Here is a 26,037-nt window from a genome sequence, read left to right as displayed (position 1 = left end):
GCACAGATAGCGAAACATTAGGATTATTGTCTATAAACCCAATTTAGGATATCCAATTATTATTTCTCGGCTCGGCTCACCGCTACCACCCCTACGCTGACACGGGAGCGGCGAAGACGAACACATGCTGTCCTCTGAAGCAATGTGCCGTCTGCTGACCGCTTCTTTTCACACTGCAGACTCGCCATGTAGCCACCTCGGAGGACAACGCAGCTCTGGGCAGCTTACAGGCAAGCCCGCAGGCGCCCGGCCAGACTCCAGGGGTCGCTGTTGGGCGGTGAGCCGAGGACACCCTGGCCAACCTAAACCCCCCCCCCGAACAGCGCTCGGCCAATTGTGCCCTGCCCCCTGGGAACTCCCGTCCACGGTCGTCAATGGAATAGCCTGGACTCAAACCGGCAACGTCCAGGATATAGGACACATCCTGCACTCCACACGGAGTACCTTTATGGGATGCACCACTTGGGAGCCCCCTGTTCCGGTTGTCTGAATTTGTGGATTTTTTTGTCTTGTCTGTGTCACTGTGTTTTGGAAGAGCAATGTGATTCAAGGTTGGCCCACCCGTCTCTGGCGCCTGTGACTTGAAACAGAACATTACTGTAACGTTCCAGACCAAGGGATGGAATGGGCGGGCTGGTTGTTAGGTTATAGGGGTCCACCCTATGTTGGGAAAGAGGGCGTGGTCTTTCGGTCTGTGGGAGGGGCATTGTTCTGTGGAGTTCAGCAGCTGGCAGCTACCTAGAGAGCCGGCTGTACTTGTAGTAATAGGGAAAGTTGATTCATTAAAACGTAACTTTTGTTGTACCCAGACAAATGGCCCATTAATGTTATTTCACACTACTGGCCAGTCGATTAAAATCCAGCAACTGCAGTTCGCTATTACATGTTCAGTACAATTTTGTACAGAAAGTAGCAGTTTCTACAGATGGGCAATAATTGTTGCATAAATGCTGTCTGTAGGTCGCAGACAATTTATTCATTGTGAAAACTGTATTCATTCGTAGTCTCTTCACTCATCTACATGTAATATCAGCCTACCTGACAACTGAACACAAATCACAATTGACATATCTTTAACAAATTCTGTGTTCATTTTAGCACATGATAGTCCTTCACAGTCTCTCTATGAAAAGTCTTTCAGTTGCTTTTTTGGTAGGATTGTATTGAAAGCGTTCACGGTCGCTTCACCGGGCCTGTGCCTGTTTACATCATGTCACAATGCATGTTCTCCCTTAACTGTAAAACAAGTCAACTTATACAGTTAACATGTACTTAAAATGGCAATATACACTGAACAATAATACACTGAAACAGAGTACATTTTATGATGCAGCACTGGTTATTTTGGATTTTGGAATTGAATGCCCTTAGACAGGATACCTCTGCCATAATATGGAAAAGAAAGTTGAGGATCAATACGGAATACATTGCTTCTTGAGTTTTAGTTAAAGTACTTGCATGCCTAAGCAGGGTCCATCTAGTTCAGGGGTTCTCAAACCTGGTCCTCAGGGGTTCTCAAACCCTGTGTCTTCTGGTTTTCATTCCAACTGAGCTCTCAATTACTTAACTAAAACCTTAACTGAACTAATACTTTGCTTTAATTAGACCTTTTTAAACTGTTTAAGCGCTGAAAACAAGTAAAAAGGTCTAATTAAGTAAATTATTAGTTCAATTGAGGGTTCAGTTAAGTAACTGAGAGCTCAGTTGGAATGAAAACCAGAAGACACAGGGGGTCCCAAGGACTGGGTTTGAAAAGCTCCGGTCTAGTTAAAGTACTCACATAACTTGTGGGAATCTTCAATAGCATAACCAAGACTTCTGTCAGAGCCTGAGGCAGCAAGCAAAGCCAATATTCCCGCTGGTCTTAAACTCTGAGAATACATTGGATCTCCTAACGGTTGAAAGTCCCGATTGTGCTTATTGCTGCACTGCTTTAGAAAGACGCTGCTGTAATTAAGTCTGCATTCTGTTAAGTCACGCAACTTTTGTCAGCTAAAAAACAGACACTATGCACGTAAATATAGTTTGGGACATTTCTAGAATTGATTTTAATGAATCTGGCTAAGGACCTTCTATATCACCAGTTATTGAGTTTACCATCCTCAGTTAGACCTTAATGATTCTCTTTCAACCTAACAAGGCAATGATGACAATACGTTTCACATATAGCAGTGTGGCAGAAAGCATTTTCACTACTTTAGTTATTTAAATTAAAACAAACATGCTAGTCCCCCAGCTTCTTACTACCAGCCTGTGGAAAGAATAAAAAAATAAAATATAAACCTGCAATGGATTAGAGAGGAGTTACAGTTTTAATGTTTAAGACAGGTTTTTTATCCGGATTAGCACACTTCTTTAATGATAAACTGAGCTTCCTTTTACCCTCAGTGTAATACTGGTAAGTCCCTTTACACACGATGGCACCCCTTAATTAGACAACGCAGGTCTTAAGGGGATCAGCTTATCAAGTACATTCATGTTCAAGGGTTCTGCTTAAAGTAACACGCAGAGTGGTAAAAGGCATGGTCAGTGGCTGAAAGGAAAGAATTTTAACAAATGGGCATTCACAGTAATATACAATATAATTTCCGTGGGTCACAAAGGTGAAAAAAAGAAATACATACTTACAAGGGAAAGACTGAAAGTCTGACATACTTAGAGAGCCAGACAATTTTACAGCTTAACTTGTATCGCCAACATTTTAGGAAACCTAATTGTGTACCACTACCGGTCTGGCACATTACATATCTAATGACTTTGTGTTTGGAGGCAGCATTTATAATCACATCAAGACTTGCCATCTTGCACACATTAGTGCGGAGGAACACAAAAGGTGCAGCTTTTTAGTATCTGTTTGGTAAAGTGAAACCCTTGTATTTTGGGGTGCTGATCATCTATGTTTCTTTCATGCATTTACTTATTTTTTAGGCCTTTAAAAATACTTTTTAAACCCCCTTTTTTCTACCTATTTTGAATGTCACCTCACCACTGCAACCGCAACCCACAGGAAGACTGAAGATCAGCAGGTGAGCTGACTGGCTCCTGGCCAGTAGGGGTTGCTGTAGCACGATGAGGCAAAGTATCCAGATGCAATGCAGCGCTCCCTGTGGGCCCCACAGAATCTCCAACTTGCAGTCACACACGCATGACTCACCCTGCACTCCTAGCAGCAATGCTTCCACTAGGTGAGCCCCTAGAGAACACATCCTTGTCTCTTATCTTAGGTTTACAACACAAGTCAAGGGTGTTGTGCGCAGTGTGCCAAGAGCCAGTTTAAGAGGTCACTTGTAATCGCAAAAAAAAACAGATTAAAAAAAAACAGATCCCTGAAATAGAGGCGCCACCTGAATCACGATTACCCAAAATCAACATAATTCTAGGTTACAATCCAGAGCAGATATAACCCTAATTACAACAATCTTGCATTTATGACTTCATATGTCAGCTTCAAAGGTCAACACGCTCAGTGTTGGAGCCTACAAACTAATGGCATGACATGAACAAGTTCAAGCCTTTACCAGAACTCTTTACATTTATTTTCTAGGGCTGTCACATTTTGAAACATGTCACAGGATACGACTGGCTTCCCAGACTCCAATTAGTACTCCTGAAATTTGGGTAGTCAAAATTAATGTCAATCTGGGTCTGTGAAACCTTCCATTGATGACACAATTTGTTAATTTTATTATATTTTAACACCTGGCTATGAGAATCCTGGCGGACAGTGTCATTCAGGGTCAGCTGGATTATTTTTTTTATCATTAATATATTATTTTCTCAGGACGTTTCGGGCAAAAGCCTTTCTTCAGCTGTTTAAAAAGAAAAGTAAACACAGTGCAGTAAACTTGTTGTTATTCAAGAATTGTAATTATGGGGCTCCCGAGTGGCGCATCCAGTAAAGGCGCTCCACGCGGAGTGCAGGATGTGCCCTATAGACTGGAGATCGCAGGTTCGAATCCAGGCTATGTCACAGCCGACAGTGACAGGGAGTTCCTAGGGGGTGGCGCACAATTGGCTGAGTGCTGCCCGGGTAGGGAGGGCTTAGGTCGGCAGGGGAATCCACGGCTCACCGCGCATCAGCGACTCCTGTGGCCGATAGGGCGCCTGTGGTTCTGCAGTGGAGCTGCCAGATCTGTGTTGTCCTCCGGCACTATAGGTCTGGTGGCATTGCTGTGGATCTGCAGTGCGAAAAATGACGGCTTGGCAGGAGCACGTTTCAGAGGATGCGTGTTCCAGCCTCCGTTTCCCGAGTCGGCGGGGGGGTTGCGAGCGGTGAGCCGAAGATACAGATAATAATTGGGCATACTAAATTGGGGAGGAAAACCGGGGTAAAAAATTGGCGACGACTAAATTAAAAAAAAAAAAAAAGAATTGTAATTATACAAAAATTCTGTGGATGGTGTCATGATTATTAGAATAGAATGTTAATTCCCAGAGGTTCCAAAGTTCCCAGTTTGAAGATAAACTCTCGTTCCTTTTGTTTCCGAGCAACATTTGTTCCATAGCACTGATTGATCACACAGACTGTGATGTCTTCAGCAGTGTGATCATCACTGCTGAAGTGATGGGCTACTGGAAATGCAGTGGTGTTAATGCGAGTGTTCTACAAACCGGTCTGCTAAATGCCTTTTAGTTTCCCCAATATACAATTTGTTGCATTTCTTGCAGATAATGCAGTAGACTATTCATTTAGAGGTACATGTAAAACATTCATGAATGTTGAATGAAGATTTAATGCCTCTAATCTCAGAATGAATGTATTTACAGGTATTGCATCGTGGTCTATTACATGGCTACGTGCCTTTCAAAGGTTCCCCAGAAGGACAAATAGCACTGTGTACCACATATTCTCTTATATTCTTGTCTCTTCTATATGACATCAAGGGGGGAGTCTTGAAAATAGGTGCTGTAGATGGGTCTTGTTGTAAAATTGTAAAGTTTCTTACACAATTGTCTGTATCTTTCTGTTGGTGGGGTGGTAAGGGAGGACCAGAGGGATTCTGTCATCTATGTGTTGTATATTGTTATTATATAAAGTATTTTTTCTATTTATTTATATCTGAACCTATTCTAATAATCATGACATCATCCACAGAATTTTTGTATAATTACAATTCTTGAATAATAACAAGTTTACTGCACTGTGTTTACTTTTCTTTTTAAACAGCTGAAGAAGGGCTTTTGCCTGAAACATCCTGAAAATAAAAGATTGTTGAGAGAGAGAGAGAGAAGTCCTGGGGGAAGGAAAATTACTACACTTCCCAGAAGAACACAAGCTGAAAAGCAGCAATTGTTTAATTGTTTTATTTAATTGTTTTATTGTTAATGATCCCCTGCACCTGGTACTGATTGTAAATTAGGACCAGGTGCAGTCAGTCTGCACAGGGCTTCCGAGCAGTCATTAAAAAAGTAAGTCTCAAGAAGAGAGTGTTTTGTTATTGGTCAGGTAAATGGCTTAGCCGTCCTGAGTGTTAGTTTAGGTTGCTGTTTGTGTTTTAGTTTAGTGCTCAAAAAAAGAGCTAGGCGTTTTGTTTGGTTTGGTTTCTATTTATTAAAAAAATAGCGCAAAGTGTTTTAAACCTCAATCTCCTGTGTCCTGGGTCTATTTTTAAAGGGGCAAGAACCCGAGTGGGTGCGGTTCTTTTACACTATATATATATATATATATATATATATATATATATATATATATATATATATATATATGGTGTGGTATCCGAAGCATAATCAACAAGTACAGAGGAACATCATCTGTAATTGACAAACCCAGGACTGGAAGACCCAAAAAGCTGTCTAACAAGGATGAGCAATACTTGAAGATAATATCCTTAAGGAACAGAAAGAAGACAAGCATTGAATTGACAACAGAACTGGCAGAAGGCACAGGTGTCGTTGTCCATCAAAATCAACAATACGAAGGTCACTCTTGAAATCAGGACTTAAAGGATGTGTAGCAGTAAGAATACCTCTGTTAAGAAAGGGGAACAAGACTAAAAGGCTAAAATATGCACAAGAACAAAAATTGGACTATGGAACAATGGTCAGAGGTGCTTTAGACTGTTGATGGATTCCACTCTCACACAGTCAAAATCGGGATAGTTCTGAGGTTTTCAGTAACAGGTTGCATAAAGCCAGCACCGTTTTGGAAAGTACACAGCTAACTGATAGACTTTTAGTAGTTTCCAATATAAAAACCACTTTAAACTTTAATTGATTAAATGTTAATACATTTTGTTTTGACAGAATACTCAATTAGATTCAAGTACTTGGCACAGCACTAATATGTCCACATATTAGAACTGGCCATCATTAATAGGTAAGTTCATCGCTCATAAGCCTTGATATAGTCTTACATACTGATTTGCAAATGCCAAAACACTTCCAATCTTCTATTAAATGGCTTTTCTATGATTAATGAAGATTTTAATTATCCTCCCTCCACCAAAAATTGTATTAAAAGAAAAACAAAATCTGGCGGTGCCGATTTAACACTGCAAATTACATTTCTGGGGATATTAGGTAATGAATACAGTGGATGCATTTTAATAGGATTGGAATGTAGCCTTGTTAAAAAGCAAATAAAAAAAATGAAACCATATGCCAACTCGCATAAAATAAATATTAAAAAGTATTGTAACCACGTCTTTCCTGAATTACTTTTTAATAAGCGGCGGGCAGTAATGTTAAAGCAAACCAGAAATGCATTTCCTAATAGGGGGCACAGTTGGCAGAGTGGGTTCAGGTCAGGGTTGAGGTACCAGCGCCGGGTGAATCTACCCTGTAACATTACGATTCGTTTGTATAACTGAAACTGAAACGTATATAATATTTAAACTTATAAATGTAGATCTCAGGATTACTTTTACGAGCAATTAAATGCGTTCTTGCCTTGTGTTGCACTGCAGGTTCCTGGCCTATTTGAATCCTGGTGTTGGATGTTGATTTACGACACTGGGGAGCAGTGAGAATCAGAAAGCTGCAACATGGAAGCCAGTAGACAGCTGCTTCTTCTATCCCTCAAACCTGTGTGGAACTACATTCATCCACAATACTCTGCAAACACGTTCATAGATTTTCTTAATATTTTTGTATAAAATACAACTGATTTTATGAGTGAGAGTCTAATTTAACTGTATCCAATTTATTCCCCTTTTCAAGAATTTGGATCAGAATAAATAATTTCACTACAAAACACTGTGGTCATTCTTTTTAAATCTATATGTTAAGTCTTCAGATGACACATTATGCCAGTTGGCATTTGGAAAACAGTTCAGCTACACAGTAATCTCTTAAGGACACAGTTTCACAGTCCACTGTTAGTAATAATCCTAGACTACATATGTTTACCTAAACAATTATTAGTGCAAATTGTGTTCTGTGAAACCAGCCATTATACCAAAATGGGATTTCATGTAAAATGACATCAAGATCGTGAGACAATTCACAGATTAAGATCAGAGGATCACAAGTACAGGTCACTAACCCAAAATACAATGGATATCATTGACCTTCAATTCAAATGATTTTATAAGTCGTTCTGTGATTTATGTGCTCTCTGAAGCACCGCTTGTTAACCATTATAACCAAATACAAAATGATAACTTGGTGAGTATGGCAGCTGCTGCCACCTTGTGGACACCTTGAAATAATGCGCTTTCAGGACCAAATCTGATGAAATAAACTGTGCATATGCCTAAGAGATACTATAAATGCACTTCAAAAAGGCTTGTGATGAATTCCTTCTCAGAATTATAGGGCTGAATGTTCCCTATTTATACCATAGAACATTTGCAATTTGTACTATTTATTTGTGTAAAGGAAAGCACACCCCTAATGCTACAAACATTAACACTTTCAAAAAGTGGGGCTGTGCAGCGAGTCTAGACAAATGAATGAAAAAACACAATATTATTCAGAAGAGGAGCTAAAGCAGAACTGAACGCATTGTACATTATATAACATAGCGTATTGTATGTTGTGTATAATGACACTTCAATACCATTACTGTTTAAAAAGCAGATAATAGGGGGCACAGAGCCCTAAATAATAAAGTCTTAAATTCCTCCAGAAGGCCAGAAATACATTTGCATTACTTATCAAGCAGAACTCCTCTTGTTTTTTTTCACTGGGTAAAGAAGACACGGCACTTTGGAATTTCAGATAGCACTCATCTTGGTAGGATTATGTTTTTCTCCTCTATAACCAATATTGATTAAAACCCTGTTTAGATTAACCTTATTGTTAGCTTCTTGATACACCTCTATAATAATCAAGGGTAGGAGTATTTGGATTTAAATCTTAGTTTAATAGACAACTGGTTAAATCTACTGTCACTGCAGTGAGTGTGGTAGCTACTGTAAATGGCTCCAGATCCACAGCAAATGTTTATTTTTTTTAGGTGTTTGTTTATATTTATTTATAATTAATATAAAAAGTCAGTTTAAATAACCCCAACTTTTATTGACACTTTTGGTTCTCAGTCTAGCAATCTGAGGGGTAGTATCTGCAGAGGGGAAAGACAAATGAGAAAAGAGCAGGCAATTTGAAAATGAAGCAATTCTCTGACAGAATGAGTATCTGTAAATGGATGGTGCAAAACCCCTGAGGGATTTGAGTCAGGATCAGCAAGAGCACAGGCAGGCAGGCAAGCAGGGACGGTGGGAGGGAGCGAGCGCGCGCAGATAGATGGAGCCGAAACACATTCTATTTATATCTTACACAGTAGCTGCAGGGAATAGTTACCATCTGCAGTACAAGGCTGGAGACCAGGCACCACCACAACAAATCTAAAAGCAATGCCAGGCTGGCTCCATGGCTTATGGGCTTTCCATCAAGGTGTTCACAGTACAAATATTTGTAGTTCAAGATCGTATGCTGGATCTCTAGTTAACTTAATTTATTTTATTTTTTTTAAGTAAAAGGCTTCAATAAAACCAAATACATTCACTGATGTAAAACCAACTGTAAGGTTCAACAAAAAGCATGCAATTAAAATGTACACAACAAGCAAGCATTTAAAATATTGCTAAATCCAATGTATGATAAACAAGAAGGCCTGATTCCAAAATATGTAGCGGGATTAATTTTTTCCAGCCAGAAAAGATTAATCCTGCTAGCATTAGAAACAGGACAGCATGCTTAACAAGATGCTATAGCATCACAAGAAGGAATCTGTAAGGATACATTGTATTCAGCACCTACTGTTAAATAATGTATTGTGGTGAACACGATCATCTATACTAACACATTTATAGCGGTTGTAGTATATGGATATTGGTGACAATTAAAGGTATATAGCTTGCTTCTGTTGTACACGGCTTTTCATGCACAAAGGCAACAAAATGCAAAATAAGACAGCAGCTGTACTAAGCCACGTGCTAGCGGCTGAAACCCAGGTGTGTCCTTTTTGACCTATTAAACAGGAGACTCTGACACTGCTGTCTACCATGGTCCTGAATTTCAGTTTGCAAAACATTTAAATAAACATACCAACACTTTATTTTTCTTTTAATTTTTCTAACACTTATAATTCTGTCAAACACTTGTTTTCTATTACATAAACAGATCTGAGATCCATCAATACCGGCACTTTTTATATAATAAAAAGATACAGTAGTGAAAGCAATTTTCTTATATAATTAAAATAACCAATAACACTACAATACATATTTGTTATAATACTACTAATAATAAAGTCAGTTATCCCTACCCATCCTGTCCTTGCTGGACAAGAAATAAAAAGAATACTGAAAAGCAACCATCTAATAATTAAAATGTAGAAACAAAAACCTGTTTCTAGAATATTAATATAATATACATAAGGGTACTGATTTTCAGGCTTACTTTATAACTGAGGCAACAGGCTTTTTTTATGGTAAAAAGACAAAAAATGTGGCTAGAAATCAGACAATAAAAACCTAAAACCCTATATTTTAATCTTGTAATTGTTACATAAACTTCTCCCGATTTATTATCCCAGACATATTTAATTTGCAGCAATTACACTGGAAATTCCCACTGCATTCGTAAATCTTTACAGAAAGACTTTCCTCAGATAACTAATTAAACACTTTTAGTGTCTTACATTGAAAAATATTATATATATATATATATATATATATATATATATATATATATATATTATATATATATAATTTATTATTTCTTAGCAGACGCCCTTATCCAAGGCGACTTACAAGAGATCACATTATTTGTACATACAATTTCCCATTTATACAGTTGGGTTTTTACTGGAGCAATCTAGGTAAAGTACCTTGCTCAAGGGTACAGCCGCAGTGTCCCCCACCTGGGATTGAACCCACAACCCTCCGGTCAAGAGTCCAGAGCCCTAACCACTACCCCACACTGCTGCCCTTATATATATATTTTGCGACAACGTGTCTGGATTACCACTGTTTAGCAGGGCGAATAGCGAATACCACAGTCTTCTAGTAAGACTACTCGGACAAGAGTTTCACAAAATAAACAGAACAAAATCTTAACTCCCACACGGAGCACTAACTAAACAGAACATTATTAACGAAATAACCGGACGGCTAAGCCGTTTACCAATACCAAACACATATACTCTTCAAGTATAAACACAGGACCTTTCATAAGGTTCCCCACACAGGCCTTAGCCTTCAAACAGACACGGACATGCCTTACAGCTGAAACCTTGCTCGACCAATCACGTTGCTTAATTCATGTTCCATTGCCAGACCTGGATTATATATATTTTTTTTTAAACACACACACACACACACTGCACATCTTTTTTTTTCCCCCAGTGCAAACAGACAGTTGTACTGTGTACAGGTCTGCAGTGCTGAGAGTCAAGTACTGGTAAAACTGCTGGAAAAGTCCAACAAACTAATGGGGTCTAGAATAGTAACAGATCTAAATCATTACACGAAAGGGACTTGTGAGAACCAACATCTCTTAACAGTGTATGCAAACCTATTAAGTGCATTTTTGTTAAAAAAGTAAACCACTAGGGTTAGTTATAATTTCATATTTGAACAGTGGTGGTATTTAGATCTGCCACTCTTTAGATCAAGTGAATTGTCCCCCAATGGACAATAGCAATATTCATGCAACCCTGATTGTATGTGTGTTAACTAGCAATGAAAGCATTGATCTTGCCTGACAGTCTAAAAGCTACCAATGACTGTTCCTTTAACCTTTGACATGGTCTCATCATTTTACCATCTCTACATCATGTACCAGTGATGAGTGACAGTTGTTCAGTGTGCAATGTAAAATATTGTAAGTGTGGTCTCTTCCTGGTCACATTAGGTCCTGCTTTGATCTCGCTGGGAATTTTAAATCATGTGAGATGTCTTAGACAACTGGGTTTAATGGAGGCAGATTTGAATTACAGACACATGGTAACATCATCCATTGTTTATCAGCAATCCACTTACAAAAATACCTAAACCGTAAGTATAATCTTTATAAATGTATAAAACTCACATTATCTTTCTTACAGTGTGATTTGTTATACATATGTGTGAGTGAAGTCATAAACTCCACAGTTGCTGCAGCTTTCTGATTTCCCGTCCAAAACTTTTTGTCACTGTACCGGAGTGTTTTCTCTTATATTATATACATAGATTTTAATAGAGCGATGTAAAAGTGCAATTTTTACCACGGCAATGAAGGAATCGTCTATTTGCGTGGCAGTCAAAAGATGAATTAATTCATTTCAAGGTATTTTCTTATTCCAGTCTGTTGATTGGACACCGTGAAGCAAGGAAGAGTCTGAAGAGGGTGCAAAAGTTGGGAGACCAAGAGGTAAAGAAGGGCTGGCTTTGGGGGAAAGAGAGATGCCAGGAGAACGTGAGGTGGAAGAGCATGAAGCAGGGTGGAACTCTGGTGGCGGTGAGCACATCTCTGAATTGGGGACCTGTGGACCCATGGAAGTGCAAGCGCTGACCTGCAGAAAGGCCTGAACCATCAACCTTAAACTGCTAGCCATGTCAGCCAAGTGCGTCTCCACCCGGCCCATGATCGCATTTGTCTCTTGCTGGAGCTGCATGAGGCGTCCCACATTGCTGTGAACATCTTCAATCGACTGTCCCCTGGGCGTTCGAGGCATCCTCAAAGACGGAGGTTGGTGTTGGGGCACAGAGCTGGCAGCGGTTGGACAGGGGGCAACTGGAGGTGGCACTGGAGGGGCATCAAATAGACGAGTAGGAGGCCCTATGGGACACTCAAGGGCTGGAGGCGTACAAGAGGCACTTGATGAAGGCGGTGGGGATAGTCCCTCTTCCTCCTTTGGCACACTAATCCCTCCAACTAGATCTTGAATCTCTTCCTCCATAGGCTGTGGTAGCTGCCCTTCCTCCACAGACACAGCTGTTATTCTGCCAGGCTCCTGTGGTTCATCATCATCATTGTCCGAGTCTGCGTTATAAAATAAATGTTACAAAATAATCATTATAAAAAGACTCAAATGTATCTAAATGAAACTACAGCTACATCCCTCTATTCACTTTGGCTGGAACCATCGTTTTATCGTTCGTTTATTATTGACTAGTGCCACATACCATAATCAAGTACCTCACCTACTGTATGATTTTAGACGACTTGGGTCATCGTTGACACATAATAAAACGTGTTAATTGCGTGACAGGTTTCACACGTTTTTTTTTTTTTTTTTTTTTTTCTTAATTTCTGCTCAGCCGAGGTAAGCCATGTGAATAAACAGATGTCAATCATAGCTTACAAACCACAGTTCTTTAATAAGGACCTAGAGGAAGTTCCCAGGACTAATTATCTTAGTGACTTGAGTGATACTGTCACCTGATTCACTATTACACATGACATCTCTTGGTCACTGTTAAGAGAAATTTGCCAACAAGATGTGTTGTAACATATTATTGACAACCAGCTTGCATGAGCTCAGCACTGTTTACCACACTCGGTCATGCAAAGAATAATGCAACTGATCAGAGAACAAATAGTCATTGAAAATGATCACTAAGTGGTAAAGCCTCTGAAACACGGCACAATAGTAAAATTATATACACAAATACATTAAAGCGCCAATTAAAATGACATTTGGAATGTTAATATTAAGTTTTGCTTTGTATTTATTTCAGTGTGTGCGGGGTTGGTCAGTAAATCAGGCCCATAATCTACACAGCTTCCCATGATGTCACACAGCAGGTTTATCCCCTGCTCTAGGTGACAAACAAGAATGCATTTTACAACTGGACGGAACATTTTTACAATGTATTTTGTCTTCCAGACAAAAGGCACTGACCATGATTTCTAGACTGATGTGCTTCAGTTCAGTAACAAACTTGCTGCTGGGAAAAGAAAGAAAAAAAAACACACACTCGAACACTATACACACCTTGTTTTGTTACACTGTTGACTCCATGCACAGTGTAATAGGCTATGTGGAATCCTTTGAAGACACGCAGGTTAAAGGTAGCGAGAATTCTCTGGTCCCTGAGAGTCAGTGGATCTGACGGTGGAGATCCGTCGGGAGCCAAGGAGTCGTGAAGGGTGTTTGCCTTCTTCCTGACATTGGCACGGATATCAAACCATCGCTTCTGCACCTCCAGTCTATTCCTTGGCCAAACCCCCAGTCTATTGATCTTGGCCGTGATCTCCTGCCAAATGGCTTTCCTGGCAGGGCACGGTTTACTGGCATTTCCAAATAAATGCCTTCGATTTCTTAAGACCTCAGTAACAAGAACGTCATTTTCACTTGCTCTAAATTTTGGTTTCCTCCGCCTCTCTGGAGCAGGGCTGGCTGAAGAAGCACCTGTAGCATCTTGATCTCCTAAAGACATGTTTAAAGATTTTGCGTCATTCAAAACAAACGCAGCAATATTGAATGTACTTAAATTAGTAAGTTAAATTGTGTTCAGTTAAATTATTCAACACATTTAAACTTGAACATTGGGCCTTTTTTTTTTTTTTTTTTTTTTAAACCAATCAGAAAAGCCCTAGTGAAAAGCCCTCTGCTGGAGTTTTTATTAAATTACATTACTTTGGATGAGACTACATGTTTACAACATGAATGTGTATATGAGAAAATAATGAATAAATAACCTTACACTTTTCATATCCTACTGTATAAACACTACAGCAGACCCTATATTTGAAAAGCATGCCTTTGACCACCACTCCGGATAAGCTGTGTAAAGGGTGTTTTACGCATATAAAAAATATAAATGACGCATGATATTTACATTTAATGTGTAAAGAATATGCATAGCAATTTTGCTGCACAGCTTGAGTTTGCCTGTTACCAAGCTTCTTGTATTTCATTGGCTCCTGGCGTCTCAATGGTCTATTGTTAATATACTGCATGTGGTAGTTAGAGAAATGATGGGACAGCTTGTGGCCTGGCTGGCAATTTACACAACATCTACTGACTGTAAATTAATTTATGCATTTTCTCCAAAAAAAGAAATCTTTTGATATATGTTGATCCATCTTTGAATTGATCCCATAATTATCACTATACATTTGGATTTGCTGTTTATTTTTCTGTTTAGGACAATGCTAGAAGAATGTATAGAACTATAACTAATACAAAGAGCAGGATTGCAAATTTGCTAATAAGTGCGGAAAAATATTTCCTTTTATTGTATAGTACAGCAAAAATGGAAACTGCTGAAATATGGACCAGGCCTGACACCTAGTGCAAGGAAAATGATTAACACAAGAGCTGAAAAGTGCTCTTATTCCAGTCAGATAAGGTACTTGCCCTTTGCAAGCATGCACACAGTGCATGTTGCTGTCCTAGCATAGAAAGCATAAGCCTGAAAGCTTATAAATCCAGAATTGTTCAGCAAACAAAGAAATGCCAACACAGACTTCAAATCAACACTCACTGCCTACTTGACTTTGTTGTTAGATTGACCTCGCCTCCAATGAAGACATTATATGTTTGGCCATCAATTGCTATTTCAATTGCTGCATCTTCATTTAAAGATATGTCCATTACGTATGCACAATACATTACGTATGCACAATACATTATTACAATATAGGACGTTTTACAACCAACAGCTAACTTCTGTGTAAAAAGGGAATCCTGTTTATCTATGCTAAAGATCACAGAATTGTAAATCCACCAATATATTAATGATTGAATTAATAAATATAGTGCATTAGATGTGTTATTATTATTATTTAGTGTTATTAAACATTATTTGTTTTCCTCATAAACTGGTTATGTTGAATAACTTCAGTATCTTGAAACCTTTACACCCTGAAAGCAAGATTTCTAGGGTCATTCCAAAAATGGGGGTGCTGATGGTGTCTGTCAATCAGTCACATTCTACATGCCTCGACTTTGCACCAATCATCACCAAGCATTTATCATACACTTCTAGCTACATATTGACATTCTGAATAGCATTTGGGTATAATGAGAAAAATCTGTAACTCTCAGATACAGAAATTCCACGAATCTGTGCCTGAGGTAGGTAATACAATTTGAAGAAATTGTTAGCATTCTGTGGTGACTGCCTTAGAAAGAGTGTCTAAAAGAGCTCTACAATTCGTTACTACTCAATCCTCAATGTTCTTTCGGAATGAGCTTTGTAATAAGTAAATATCAATTTCTTTTCTCATCTACATCACTGATGTACAGTTGAACAGTATTTTTTTTCTGACACACATTCACCTTTGTGTGTCAGTTTGCATTCCCTTTTCAGCACAAAACACTTGAGACTTCACACAAGGTGCCACCTCGAGCATCTCAAAGTGGGTACTACCTCCTCAAAGCTGTGTCCATTGACACTGCCCACAAGACCATGCCCACGAAGGCAGTTGCAGAACTAAAGCCATTTCTATCTTCTATAGGAACATAGGACATTTTACAACGAGAGGCCATTCTTCCCATCTGTGCTGATCCTGTTCCTAATAGCTGATTGATGTCAAAACTTTGTCAAATTAAGTCTTAAAGGATCCAAGTGATTCAGCATCTACAACATTAACAGATAATCCATTCCATACCCTCACCACTCTCGGTGTGAAGAAGTGTCTCTTCCCTCTATCCTAAGTCTACCCATGATGTCCTGGTTTCTGTGCTGTGCTTAAATGTATAGGTTAGGGTTAACTATCTCAATCATATCCTCCTTATCTACTACTCTGTAATCTTGATCTCTGTTGTTGAGTCAGCTGATACATTTCAATTTTAGTATCATTTTATTTAACATTTTGAAACAAGTGGTCAACTATTAAGAGAAAAATAATTATCATGCCATCGACCTGATGAGAAATACACACATTACGCCCAAGGCAGAAGAACTTTACCATAAATACATGTATCCTGAATCATAAACAAAAACTACCTCTAGCCCACCAAATGGTTCTTGAATATTGTAAGCGGAACTGTTTGCTGGTATGAAAATATGCACCCTGTCACTGAAGTTTTTAATTTCAACAAAACAGCAGGGCACAAAATAACCGGCAGCAATTGCTGCAGTGCCCAAGCTGCTTGCCGCAATGCCTCAAATTACAGCAAAAGTTGCCTGTAAGCCCCCCTGTTCTATCACAATTCAATTTAATTCTGTCTAATCTCGTCCTGCGAGAAAATCATTATCATGATGTATTATTGTTGCCATTTTTAACTGTGCACCTCCCAGCAGTAAGCCACGAGAAAGGCATACTGTATCATTGGTTAATGACAGGCAAACGGAGGGAGGGACACTGTTAGACTGCTCATGACCACGCTTCCAGAACTTTAAATCACACGTGTTCACTTGCAGTCGCTGTGTGGTCTTTCTGTCTGTGAGCCTCGTGCCAACTCAAAAACGATTAAAAAGAAATAAGGAAGAGCTGTCTAAACCGGCAGCGAAGTGTTCTAGGATTTACCCAATGTTCAGGTAAGCAATGGGTGCACAAAAATTCAGTTTTGGGTTCCAACTAAAGTTAAATGTGATTGGCTGAACGTGTCGGCAGACAGCAAGAGCAAGCCCAGATTTCCTTGATGGAAGTGGGCGAGGCTGAGGAGAATGATTGATACTTTGTGCGTGCACAGTTCAAATAAAATGTATTTAAATAAATTGTGGAGCAAAAGTACACAGCTCAAATAAAGAACTTGCGCACCCTAGCGTAAACTGAATTTCAATTTACTTTATGCTGTTTTGTTGTAATAGATACATTTTTTGTTAATAGATGAGTTTGCATTATATTATTCACTTTTTGTTACTTTCACCTCATACAGAAAACGAGATTAGAAATTGAATTGTGACAGAACGGGCTTAAAATTGTAATAGTTTAAAATGCAATGGTGCAATACACATTGTAACTCCTTCCATGTCTTCAATGTATAATATTGCAAATTTATATAGACATTTCAATGACAGCTGCTGTTTTGTAATTCTGTGTTATTCCCCTCCAAAACACCAAAACGCTAAAAACGAACACAAATAGGTAGATAATTATTAGTTTTGCACCGAAAAAAAAAACAAAAAACTGAGCAAGCAGCTAAGACATGGTTCAAGTAGCAGCTCTCTACATTATGAAATGAGTAGGAGAGATAACATAATAGTGAACAAAACACAATCTTGAGAAGTGCATTCATTTCGGTTTTCATTTATTTTTGCGTAATACATTCTCACCACCTTACATAGTTATGCTTTTTAACTAGTAAAACGTGTGCTTTCACGAAAGGGGTTAGAATGTGTATGATTAAAAACAGCATACTCTTTGTTTGTTTTTGTTTTTTTCCTGAATCAAGTATCCAGCCATAACAAAACCGTAAATCCTTTGCAACTGTAAATTTCAATAACTGAAACTATAGTCTCTCAAATGTAAACATCTAACATTATGTACATCCAGCTGTTCATCATTGTGATGCTGAGCACTCTCCATTACCTAACGAAGTTTCTATTTCGAGTTTTTTTTTTTTCCCAAAGCCGCATTGTTTGTACAGGTTTTAGCAAATCAGTTAGCAAACTACAGTTGCGCCATTAAAGCTGGAACACCTCAATTGACCACTATCGTTATAAAACTCCAGCCATGGGTAAATCTTCAGCCAGTTTGCTTGAAAATCTTTTTTAACTTTCCCTTCATTGACATCGCTTACACTGTGCTGTTGTAGCACTGAGGCTGTATTTAAGCCTCTAATCTAATCTGTGTGTTAGTCAGCGGTGTGTGACCTAGTTTAGTAAAAAAAAATACCCTGAATATTTATTTTTTGCTAAATTACCCTTTTGTAATTTTTCACTGTAAAAAGTTTGCTGTTTTTAAATTGGACTTCTTTATACCATTTTATTTTTATAATGGAGAAGTGACCTATATTTTATTTTTGTAACAATTAGTGTGTGAATCACTCAGAAAACATTGATTTGTGTTTGTTTGAATTCAAATCCCATCAACATAACAGGCTCTCTGAATTTCTTTTTTGTTGTTATGTGAATAAGTATGGGTCAGCCCGTGCCTTTGCCCGTCCGTCTCAGATTGTCCTAGAAAAATTCACCTGGGGGTTTTCAGACACGCTGAGTTCAGAAATAGCCAATATTTTTTTTTTTTATTTCCCCTTCGACCTGTGACCTTGCAAAGGTCAACCTAAAGTGAGAAAAGGACCTTGACCAGAAAAATCACCCTGGGTGCAATTTAGATGCTACCATCATGTGTAGCACCTCGTTCTACTCGTATTGAACAGGGCTTTTCAGTAAAAAAATAAATACTAGGAGCACCCTACTCACTTCTGGCAAATTGCCAGACGAGGGGTAACTAATGAGTTTTATTTGAACTTCAGCCTAACCCTGTGGGGGATGTGGGTCCTAAAATGTATTGCTGTAAGAACCTTAGGAACCAGTCTTCCAAATTCTGTGAAAAACATTTGGTTTCAAGTCCCACCACTGGTCATTAAACTCCCTTGAAATTTGAATTTTTGCTATTTGTACGAAGTTTAGGCCGTAATAACTTGCATGGGGGGGGGGACTCCAAAAAATCACCCAAAGATATGTTTGGATAGACGTTAACGAGATCTACAAGCATCAAGCAAAATATGTTGGTATCCGGGGATTTTTGAAGTTGCATTTGTCATGCATTCAAGCATTGCTTATGGTCACTTTGGTGCGGGTAAAGTACCACATAGTTGTATCCCAACTGGCTATTTCTTCAATTGTGCATTATCTGAGGATTGATCTCAAGGAAAAAGTAACAATGTGGGCTTTCCAATGGCACTAGCTTGGAGCTGAGGAGTTATGAACTTGCATATCGGACTTGGGACTTCATTGTTAGGTTTTGGTAGTTTCAAATGAGTCATTGTAACAAAGAAGTGCCAAGTCCCATGCAAGTTTTCTGGTTGAGATGGCGTGGAATGACCCGTATGAAATCGCCTTGGTGCCCTTGGGTTGGATTTATGTTTTGCATTTTTGCCCCCTAGAACTGCCTTGGTGCCCCTGGCTATTCACGCTCAACAAAGGCAACATTGCCTTTCCCTTCATGACCCTGAAATAGCCAATAATGGTCATCTGATCTTATTAAACATCATACAATGTAGCCCATCGTGACCATGAACTGAAAACATCTTCTACATCAAAGAAACAGAAACGTGTACCTTTCTGAATGGGAACAGGGCTCTGAGTGGCGTCTAAATCCAATGACTGCACAAGAGCTTCAGGACTGATCTTGGTTTCAGCAAAGATGGAAGACGATCGAACATTCCAGCGCTGAGGAAAAACAAAACCCTGTCTCAATCCAAAATGTGTGACCCTGTACAGAATTACCTACCAAACAGCCAGGGAAGTACATGCGACAGCCATAGCTATGTATGGCTTGCAAAACCTCTGTCAACCAGGCAAAGTTCATTTTGAAATGGAAAAAAGAAAAACATTTATACAAGGAAGCATTCCAATGGGAACCTTGGTTTGGCAACTATATTGACACCAAGTGTAAATTCACTTTTCAGTTGTTCATTGCCCTGCTGCTCCAAAGTAATGCTGCTACCAAATACGTCATATTGTGGTTCAGCAATATTTTCGCTTTTAAAGCGCTACGCATTGTCTGACACTGTATAGTTAATAAAATGTGCAATATTCCGTCGATTCTGCCCTAAATGAAGTTCAATATATTCATGTTTGTTTCATGCAAGAGTCTTTTTTTATGCCTGATCAATAAAGCACAGAGCTTACCAGGAGTGTCAGGGCATCCTAAATACAGTAGCCTTACTTTATGTTCTACATCCAACTTCCTTATGCTTGCTTTTCTCACCAGTTACTAATTAAATAAAAATGTGCTTGTCTTTTTTTGTTGCTTAGTACAGATGTTGCATAAACGTACACTTCTGGGCTATACAATTATAATCCCATTTAAAATGGATTTTCATGAAAAAATAATCTGTGTGTGTAAAATTCTAATTAAATTGTTTAGACTACATACATGCAAACAACTTCCTGGAACCGACTTCCTTCTTTTATTTTTATGGCAGCACTCTCCAGTATGAACTTATTTTAAAAAGAGTCGTCATGTTTTCAATACATTATTAGTAAAAACCTGAAACATGTTTCCAACTTGTTTTAAGTAATCTTTACTATCCCCTGAAGTAAAACTGGAGTCCCATTTTAAACCGGTTTTATCTTGCTTTGCTGCCACAATGGAAACACACTGGCCTGGTTTCAAGTCCTGCTCACTCCATTATCTGATACTCCTAGCCAGACCTGAGCACAATTGCAATTCCGTCATTTGTAATTAATTGGAATTACAATGTATTTATCAGTGTAACTGTCATATAACTAATCAATTGCAGTTCAAGTATACACCTTTCCAAGTTTAATCAATCATTCACAGTTCCACTGAGCAAACATTCTTAGTATGTTATTCTTAGTATAGTATTTTCAACCCCGTTTGTTTGAAAAAACGTTCTCTAGTATGTTTCTGTATTTGTACATGTCATTACTGCTTGGTAGAATAAACAGAGTAAACATGTTTTGTGTGTAGCTATTTGTTACTTTTTAGTGTAATTGTCATTATAATTGCAATGATCGCAGCCTAATTGTAACTGTAATTGGACAAAACAGCATTGTAATTATGTAATTGCAATTTCAGCAAACAACTGTTTGTAATTCCAATTCTAATTGACCCCGGGTCTGCTATGAAACCCTCATGGCAAGCTGGGTTAAACAATATCAAAACCACAGAACTTTCTGCTTTTATAATTATTAAAACTATATGCATGAAATACAGTATGTCTTTGCTTAAGTAAGGCATTAATTATACCTTGTGGGTGTTAAGTGCATGGTGTTATTTCACCCTCCTTTTCGTTATAATCGCCCATCACTTTGATTCAGTTTTACGTGTTGAGCAAGGTTGTATATACCGTAGTTTAACGGAGTCTGTTTCATCATCACTGAGCTTTAAAATAAATTCAGTCTTACCATTCAATCTCCACTCAACCTGACATCACATCATGTCAAGATTAAGAGACCTTTTTACCTAATAATATCAGTTTATGGGACGAAAACGCCAGTACAGTATCACGTATGTGTGTTAATAAGTTAGGATGTGTGTACGCGGATTCTGTTGCTGTGTCGCGGTTCTGAAGTTCTGTTTCTTCTCCTGAAACGTGCCTTTGTGAGATATGAAAACACCTTACCTTAACCGGGGCTTCCACATTCAACTTCTTAATTTTCTCCTCAGTATCAACATGCTTCAAGGTGTATGTATTTACGACTGGCGGTTTTAAAATCAGCAATCCTCCAGGCTCCGGTAGCTTTACCGACTCACGGGCGGAATTCCCTGATTTTTCTCTGGTCTCCTGCGTCAGCTTCACTGCCTCATGATGAAGCTTCTGGCGGACTCGCTTTATCTTGCCCACCATTATTAGTTTTCACTTTTGATTATTGTAATCTATCCTCACTTCGCTTTAGAAAAGCATATAACTCACTCTTTAAAGGGATGTTTTGGTTACAAGCATGATATTCCCACGTGGGTACCACACAATAGCACCCCCCTGAAAGACGACCTGGTAGAAACAAAACCACACCCAATGTGTTCCGCGGTCAATCGATAAGTACAGCAGTGGTGGCCAATACGTGGATTGCAAAATATTTTTGGTGGATCTCGGGACAAATCAGAACAAGCACTAACATATAAGCATACAACAGTTTTTGTAGAGCTGATGGGGGGATGCTTCTGTGTCGTCCAGTGGCTCAGATGAAAATATCCCGACAGTTTCTGCATATGTGACTAAAAAAAAATGTTTGTGCGAACGTATATTTTAATTTAGGCGTACGTGCGCGACTATGGAGGATAATTTGTGCCAAAATTAAAGTAAACAATTAAATAAATAAATAAAAAAAACGAAATAAATACATACAAATATAAATAAATACATAAATATAAAACGAAATAAATACATAAATAAGTAGAAATTGAAATATGTTTAATAATGTATCTATTTATTTATTAATTTCGTTATTTATTTACGTATTTATTTCGTTATTTATTTACTTATATATTTATTTATTTCGTTTTTTATTTACACATATAGGCTACAACTAGTACTGATTCATTTTATTATTTATTTGTTTGGCAGACTTACACAAAGTTATGTACATAGTAAACTAAGAAGAACTGTAAGAAAAATAAAAAATTAAATTATGGTGCACAAACTTGTAATCTGAGTTTCTGACAGCGTGAAGCAGCACTCTAGAAAGTACACACCGTCTGGATCATAGATACATAGCTATGGTCTGGAGGCTGTAACTGACGCATTTTGGCTCACATACAGTTCTTATCATGCACTAACTAAGCGGGAATTTGGATCCAACACGACACATACGGTCTTCAGTTTCATAACACTCAACGAGTTGAGAGACAACCTGGTTTCCTATACAACGAACAAATCAGCCAGACTCGAGCGGTAAGGAATCATTTCATGAGTTTTGATAGGCTGGTAACTCGACTCCTGTGCGCCACGCAGCTTGTTCATGGGGTGAATCAAAAGAACAGATTCAATGGGGACTCTGATCCGATTTTCCCTTCGTAAAAAATATATTGGGACGTCCAGATTTTCCCGTCCCAGTTTGGTCTAACGCTGCGGACTCTTCTGCTATACTGTCGTCACTGGTACTGCGTAGAATTTGATGGCGAATTATCTGCAAGTTAGTTATGGCACCTTCATCAATATTTTCATCAGTACACGCCAATATCTGCCCTATTCTTTCCAACAGCCAATCTTCTCGATACAAAATAAAGTCGTCATTTACCGACCCACATTCAACTTGATAAAAGCTCCCTAATCTTTTCTAGGATAAGACTCCTATAAGTCATATTACACACATTTGTAACGTATGGAATATTCACAGCATTGAAACTGTACAACAACGACGTTGTAACCCTGACTGCACACCTCTCCGCACTACTGCCAGGCAAAGTTAGATCACCGATTCACTTATTGTCCCGTCCATCGAGCATGATTGACTGTAGCTCGAAATACAAGGGTGAAAAGTTTGTGCCAAAATGAAAAGACGAAATAAAAATCGAAATAAAATACGAAATAGACATAAAAAACCGAAATAAATACAGAAATAAAAAAACTAAATAAATACATGAATATATAAGTAAACAAATAAATAAATAACGAAATAAATACGTAAATAAATAACGAAATAAATAGATAAACTATTAAATATATTTCAGTTTCTACTTATTTATGTATTTATTTCGTTTATATTTATTTATTTATTTATATTTGTATGTATTTATTTCGTTTATTTATTTATTTATTTAATTATTTATTTGGAATTTTATTTATTTATTTAATTTTGGCACAAATTATCCTCCATACGCGACTAGCCATTCTTAAAGGTTGATTATAAAAAAAATTTTAAAACGTGATTTTTTTCAGGTGAAAGTATAAAACAAAACAATAAAAACAAATCACATTTGGATCTGAACTCTCTTAGCTCAATCGTAATGTTTATTGGTGTCCACTGCCCGCTGTTAAACATTAAAAACTACAAATCCCATACCCCAATTTCACTGCTTTATCAGTGGCTGCGTCCACGTACGCATATTTTGTGCAAAACCTGTCCAAGTTCGCCATCTGCGTGACCTCATCCGGAAAAGACGTCACCAGGTCACGCATCTCCCGAGCGCAGATTCTGCGCAGATCGCGCATCTCCTGACAGGTACTGCGCCGGAGCAGCCGCGGCTCAAACCAATAGACGAGCGTTGGCTGACAAAGAAGTGTATAGGAAACCAGGTACAATCCTCACTCCATGTGCTACTGCCACCTAGTCAGGGGGTGTGAATCGCCTTCGAGTCATGTCATTATGATTTTTAATACAATCTTTTAATACAAATTAAAATGATTTGACTCTTTTTGCACACAGTTATTATACTTTTCAAATATTCAGATATTTTTTCTAAATGTTTAAACATGTAAAAAAATAAATAAAATAATGCTAAACGGTTGAAATGAACCTAAACCCGCTGTTATTTTCAGCAGGTGTCATTGGGTATTGATGAAAGGCTATCAGGGACAGGGAATAACCTACTTTGAATTAAGGAGAATAAATCAGCTTTAAAAACAGGTAGTTGACGTGAGATATGTGACCATATGTGTATTTGAATTTGAACTATTTTTGTCCCAGATCAAAATACTGTCTAACAACCCCTTTGTGAGAGGGCGGGGGGAATCCTGCCCGTTATAATACCACCGTGTAACAATTTTTTTTTTTTTTTTTTTTGTTCCTGGGTAGTAAGTGTTATTTCCTAATTGCTTATGCCTCAAAAGTATAGAAAATGGCTATTATTCCCCACAAACTTTGCTTTTGTGACCAGGACAGTGATATTTAGAAATTTACCTATTTTCCAGAACATTCCAGATAGATTCAGTGCTGAGTAAACTTGGAGTAACTTCTAGAACTTTCTAGAACTTTCCAGTAATATAAATAGTAGTATAAATACAGGGGCCTTAAGCCCACCAGTTCAGTTTAGTTCCAGCTGCCTAAGTGGATACATATCTGCATTTTTCTGAGATGGCATCAAGAGGCTGCAAGCATCCGGCAGACGCATTTTGCTATGTCTGCGGCCAATTTATCAAGACAAGAGCGAAAAAGTACTCCGTGGAAGCATCTGCTAAGATGTGTGAGGCCTACAAGGCATATTTCGGCATGCCTGTCGGGGATCAAGACAAACCCGGGCACCTCATTTCACCTGTGAGCTTTGCAAAAAAACTCTGGAAGGTAAGATGGACAATTGTTGCTCTGAATTTTATGTTATAAAATTTGTTTAAATTTTTAAAATTGTAAACGTTTTTAATTTAAAAATGTTTTACAATTTTCAATGTTATTGAAAAAATATATCATATATGAAAAATGTTGCGAGAATCTCTTACACATTAGTCATGGGTGAAATAAATGTATTTTTGTAGGATGGTACAGAGGGGAAAAGAGAGCCATGAAGTTCGCTATCCCAAGAATTTGGCGGGAACCCACTGACCACTCAAGCAACTGCTACTTCTGCATGGTGGACCCTTCCAAGCGGACCGAGTTCTCTGTGGGGAGGAACAACGTCAAGTGGGAGCCACTGGTGGACCCCCGGAAGGTGCTGATGCCACCACTGCACATCAAATTGGGCCTTATGAAACAATTTGTCACAACTCTAGATAAGGAGTCGGCAGCCTTCAAGTACCTTCAAGACTTCTTCCCTAAGCTGTCTGAGGCAAAGGTCAAAGCCGGTGTCTTCGTCAGACCACAGATAAAGAAGATCCTGGAGTGCAATGAATTCCCCAAGAAGCTCACTAGTAAGGAGAAAGCGGCTTGGAACAGCTTTGTCGCAGTGGTTTGGTGCTTCCTGGGCAATCACAAGGCCGAAAACTATGTGGAGCTGGTTGAGACTCTGGTGAAGAACTACGGCACAATGGGCTGTAGGATGTCCCTCAAAGTCCATATCCTTGATGCTCATCTTGATAAATTCAAGGAGAACATGGGAGCGTACTCGGAGGAGCAAGGCGAGCACTTCCACCAGGATATACTGGACTTTGAACGCCGCTACCAAGGACAGTATACCGAGAACACGATGGGAGACTACATTTGGGGGCTG

At 38.5% G+C, this 26,037-nt stretch overlaps 1 protein-coding gene across 4 annotated transcripts in view; it reads right to left on the bottom strand.

The window, feature by feature from the left end:
- LOC117402792 (ribosome biogenesis protein SLX9 homolog) overlaps positions 1 to 22,151 on the bottom strand; it is an 82,946-nt gene extending 60,795 nt beyond the window's left edge. Inside the window, exons 1-4 of one of the 4 annotated variants that reach the window (XM_034004253.3) lie at positions 21,581 to 22,151; positions 19,547 to 19,658; positions 13,364 to 13,798; positions 11,342 to 12,408 (exon numbers count right to left, since the gene is read on the bottom strand). In XM_034004253.3, the coding sequence (XP_033860144.2) occupies positions 11,708 to 12,408; positions 13,364 to 13,798; positions 19,547 to 19,658; positions 21,581 to 21,805 (1,473 nt within the window). In that variant the 5' untranslated portion in view covers positions 21,806 to 22,151 and the 3' untranslated portion in view covers positions 11,342 to 11,707. Of the gene's footprint in view, positions 1 to 11,341; positions 12,409 to 13,363; positions 13,799 to 19,546; positions 19,659 to 21,580 lie in introns of those variants that run through there. The other 3 variants (XM_059032039.1, XM_034004261.3, XM_034004269.3) reach the window with 3 other exon arrangements.
- Between the last annotated feature and the right edge of the window lie 3,886 nt (positions 22,152 to 26,037).

The sequence above is a fragment of the Acipenser ruthenus genome, chromosome 10 (assembly GCF_902713425.1).
Source record: "Acipenser ruthenus chromosome 10, fAciRut3.2 maternal haplotype, whole genome shotgun sequence".
In the NCBI taxonomy this organism is placed as follows: Eukaryota; Metazoa; Chordata; class Actinopteri; order Acipenseriformes; family Acipenseridae; genus Acipenser; species Acipenser ruthenus.
The sequence above is the reverse complement of the archived record's forward strand: the minus strand, read 5'-3'. Positions and strand labels throughout refer to the sequence as shown.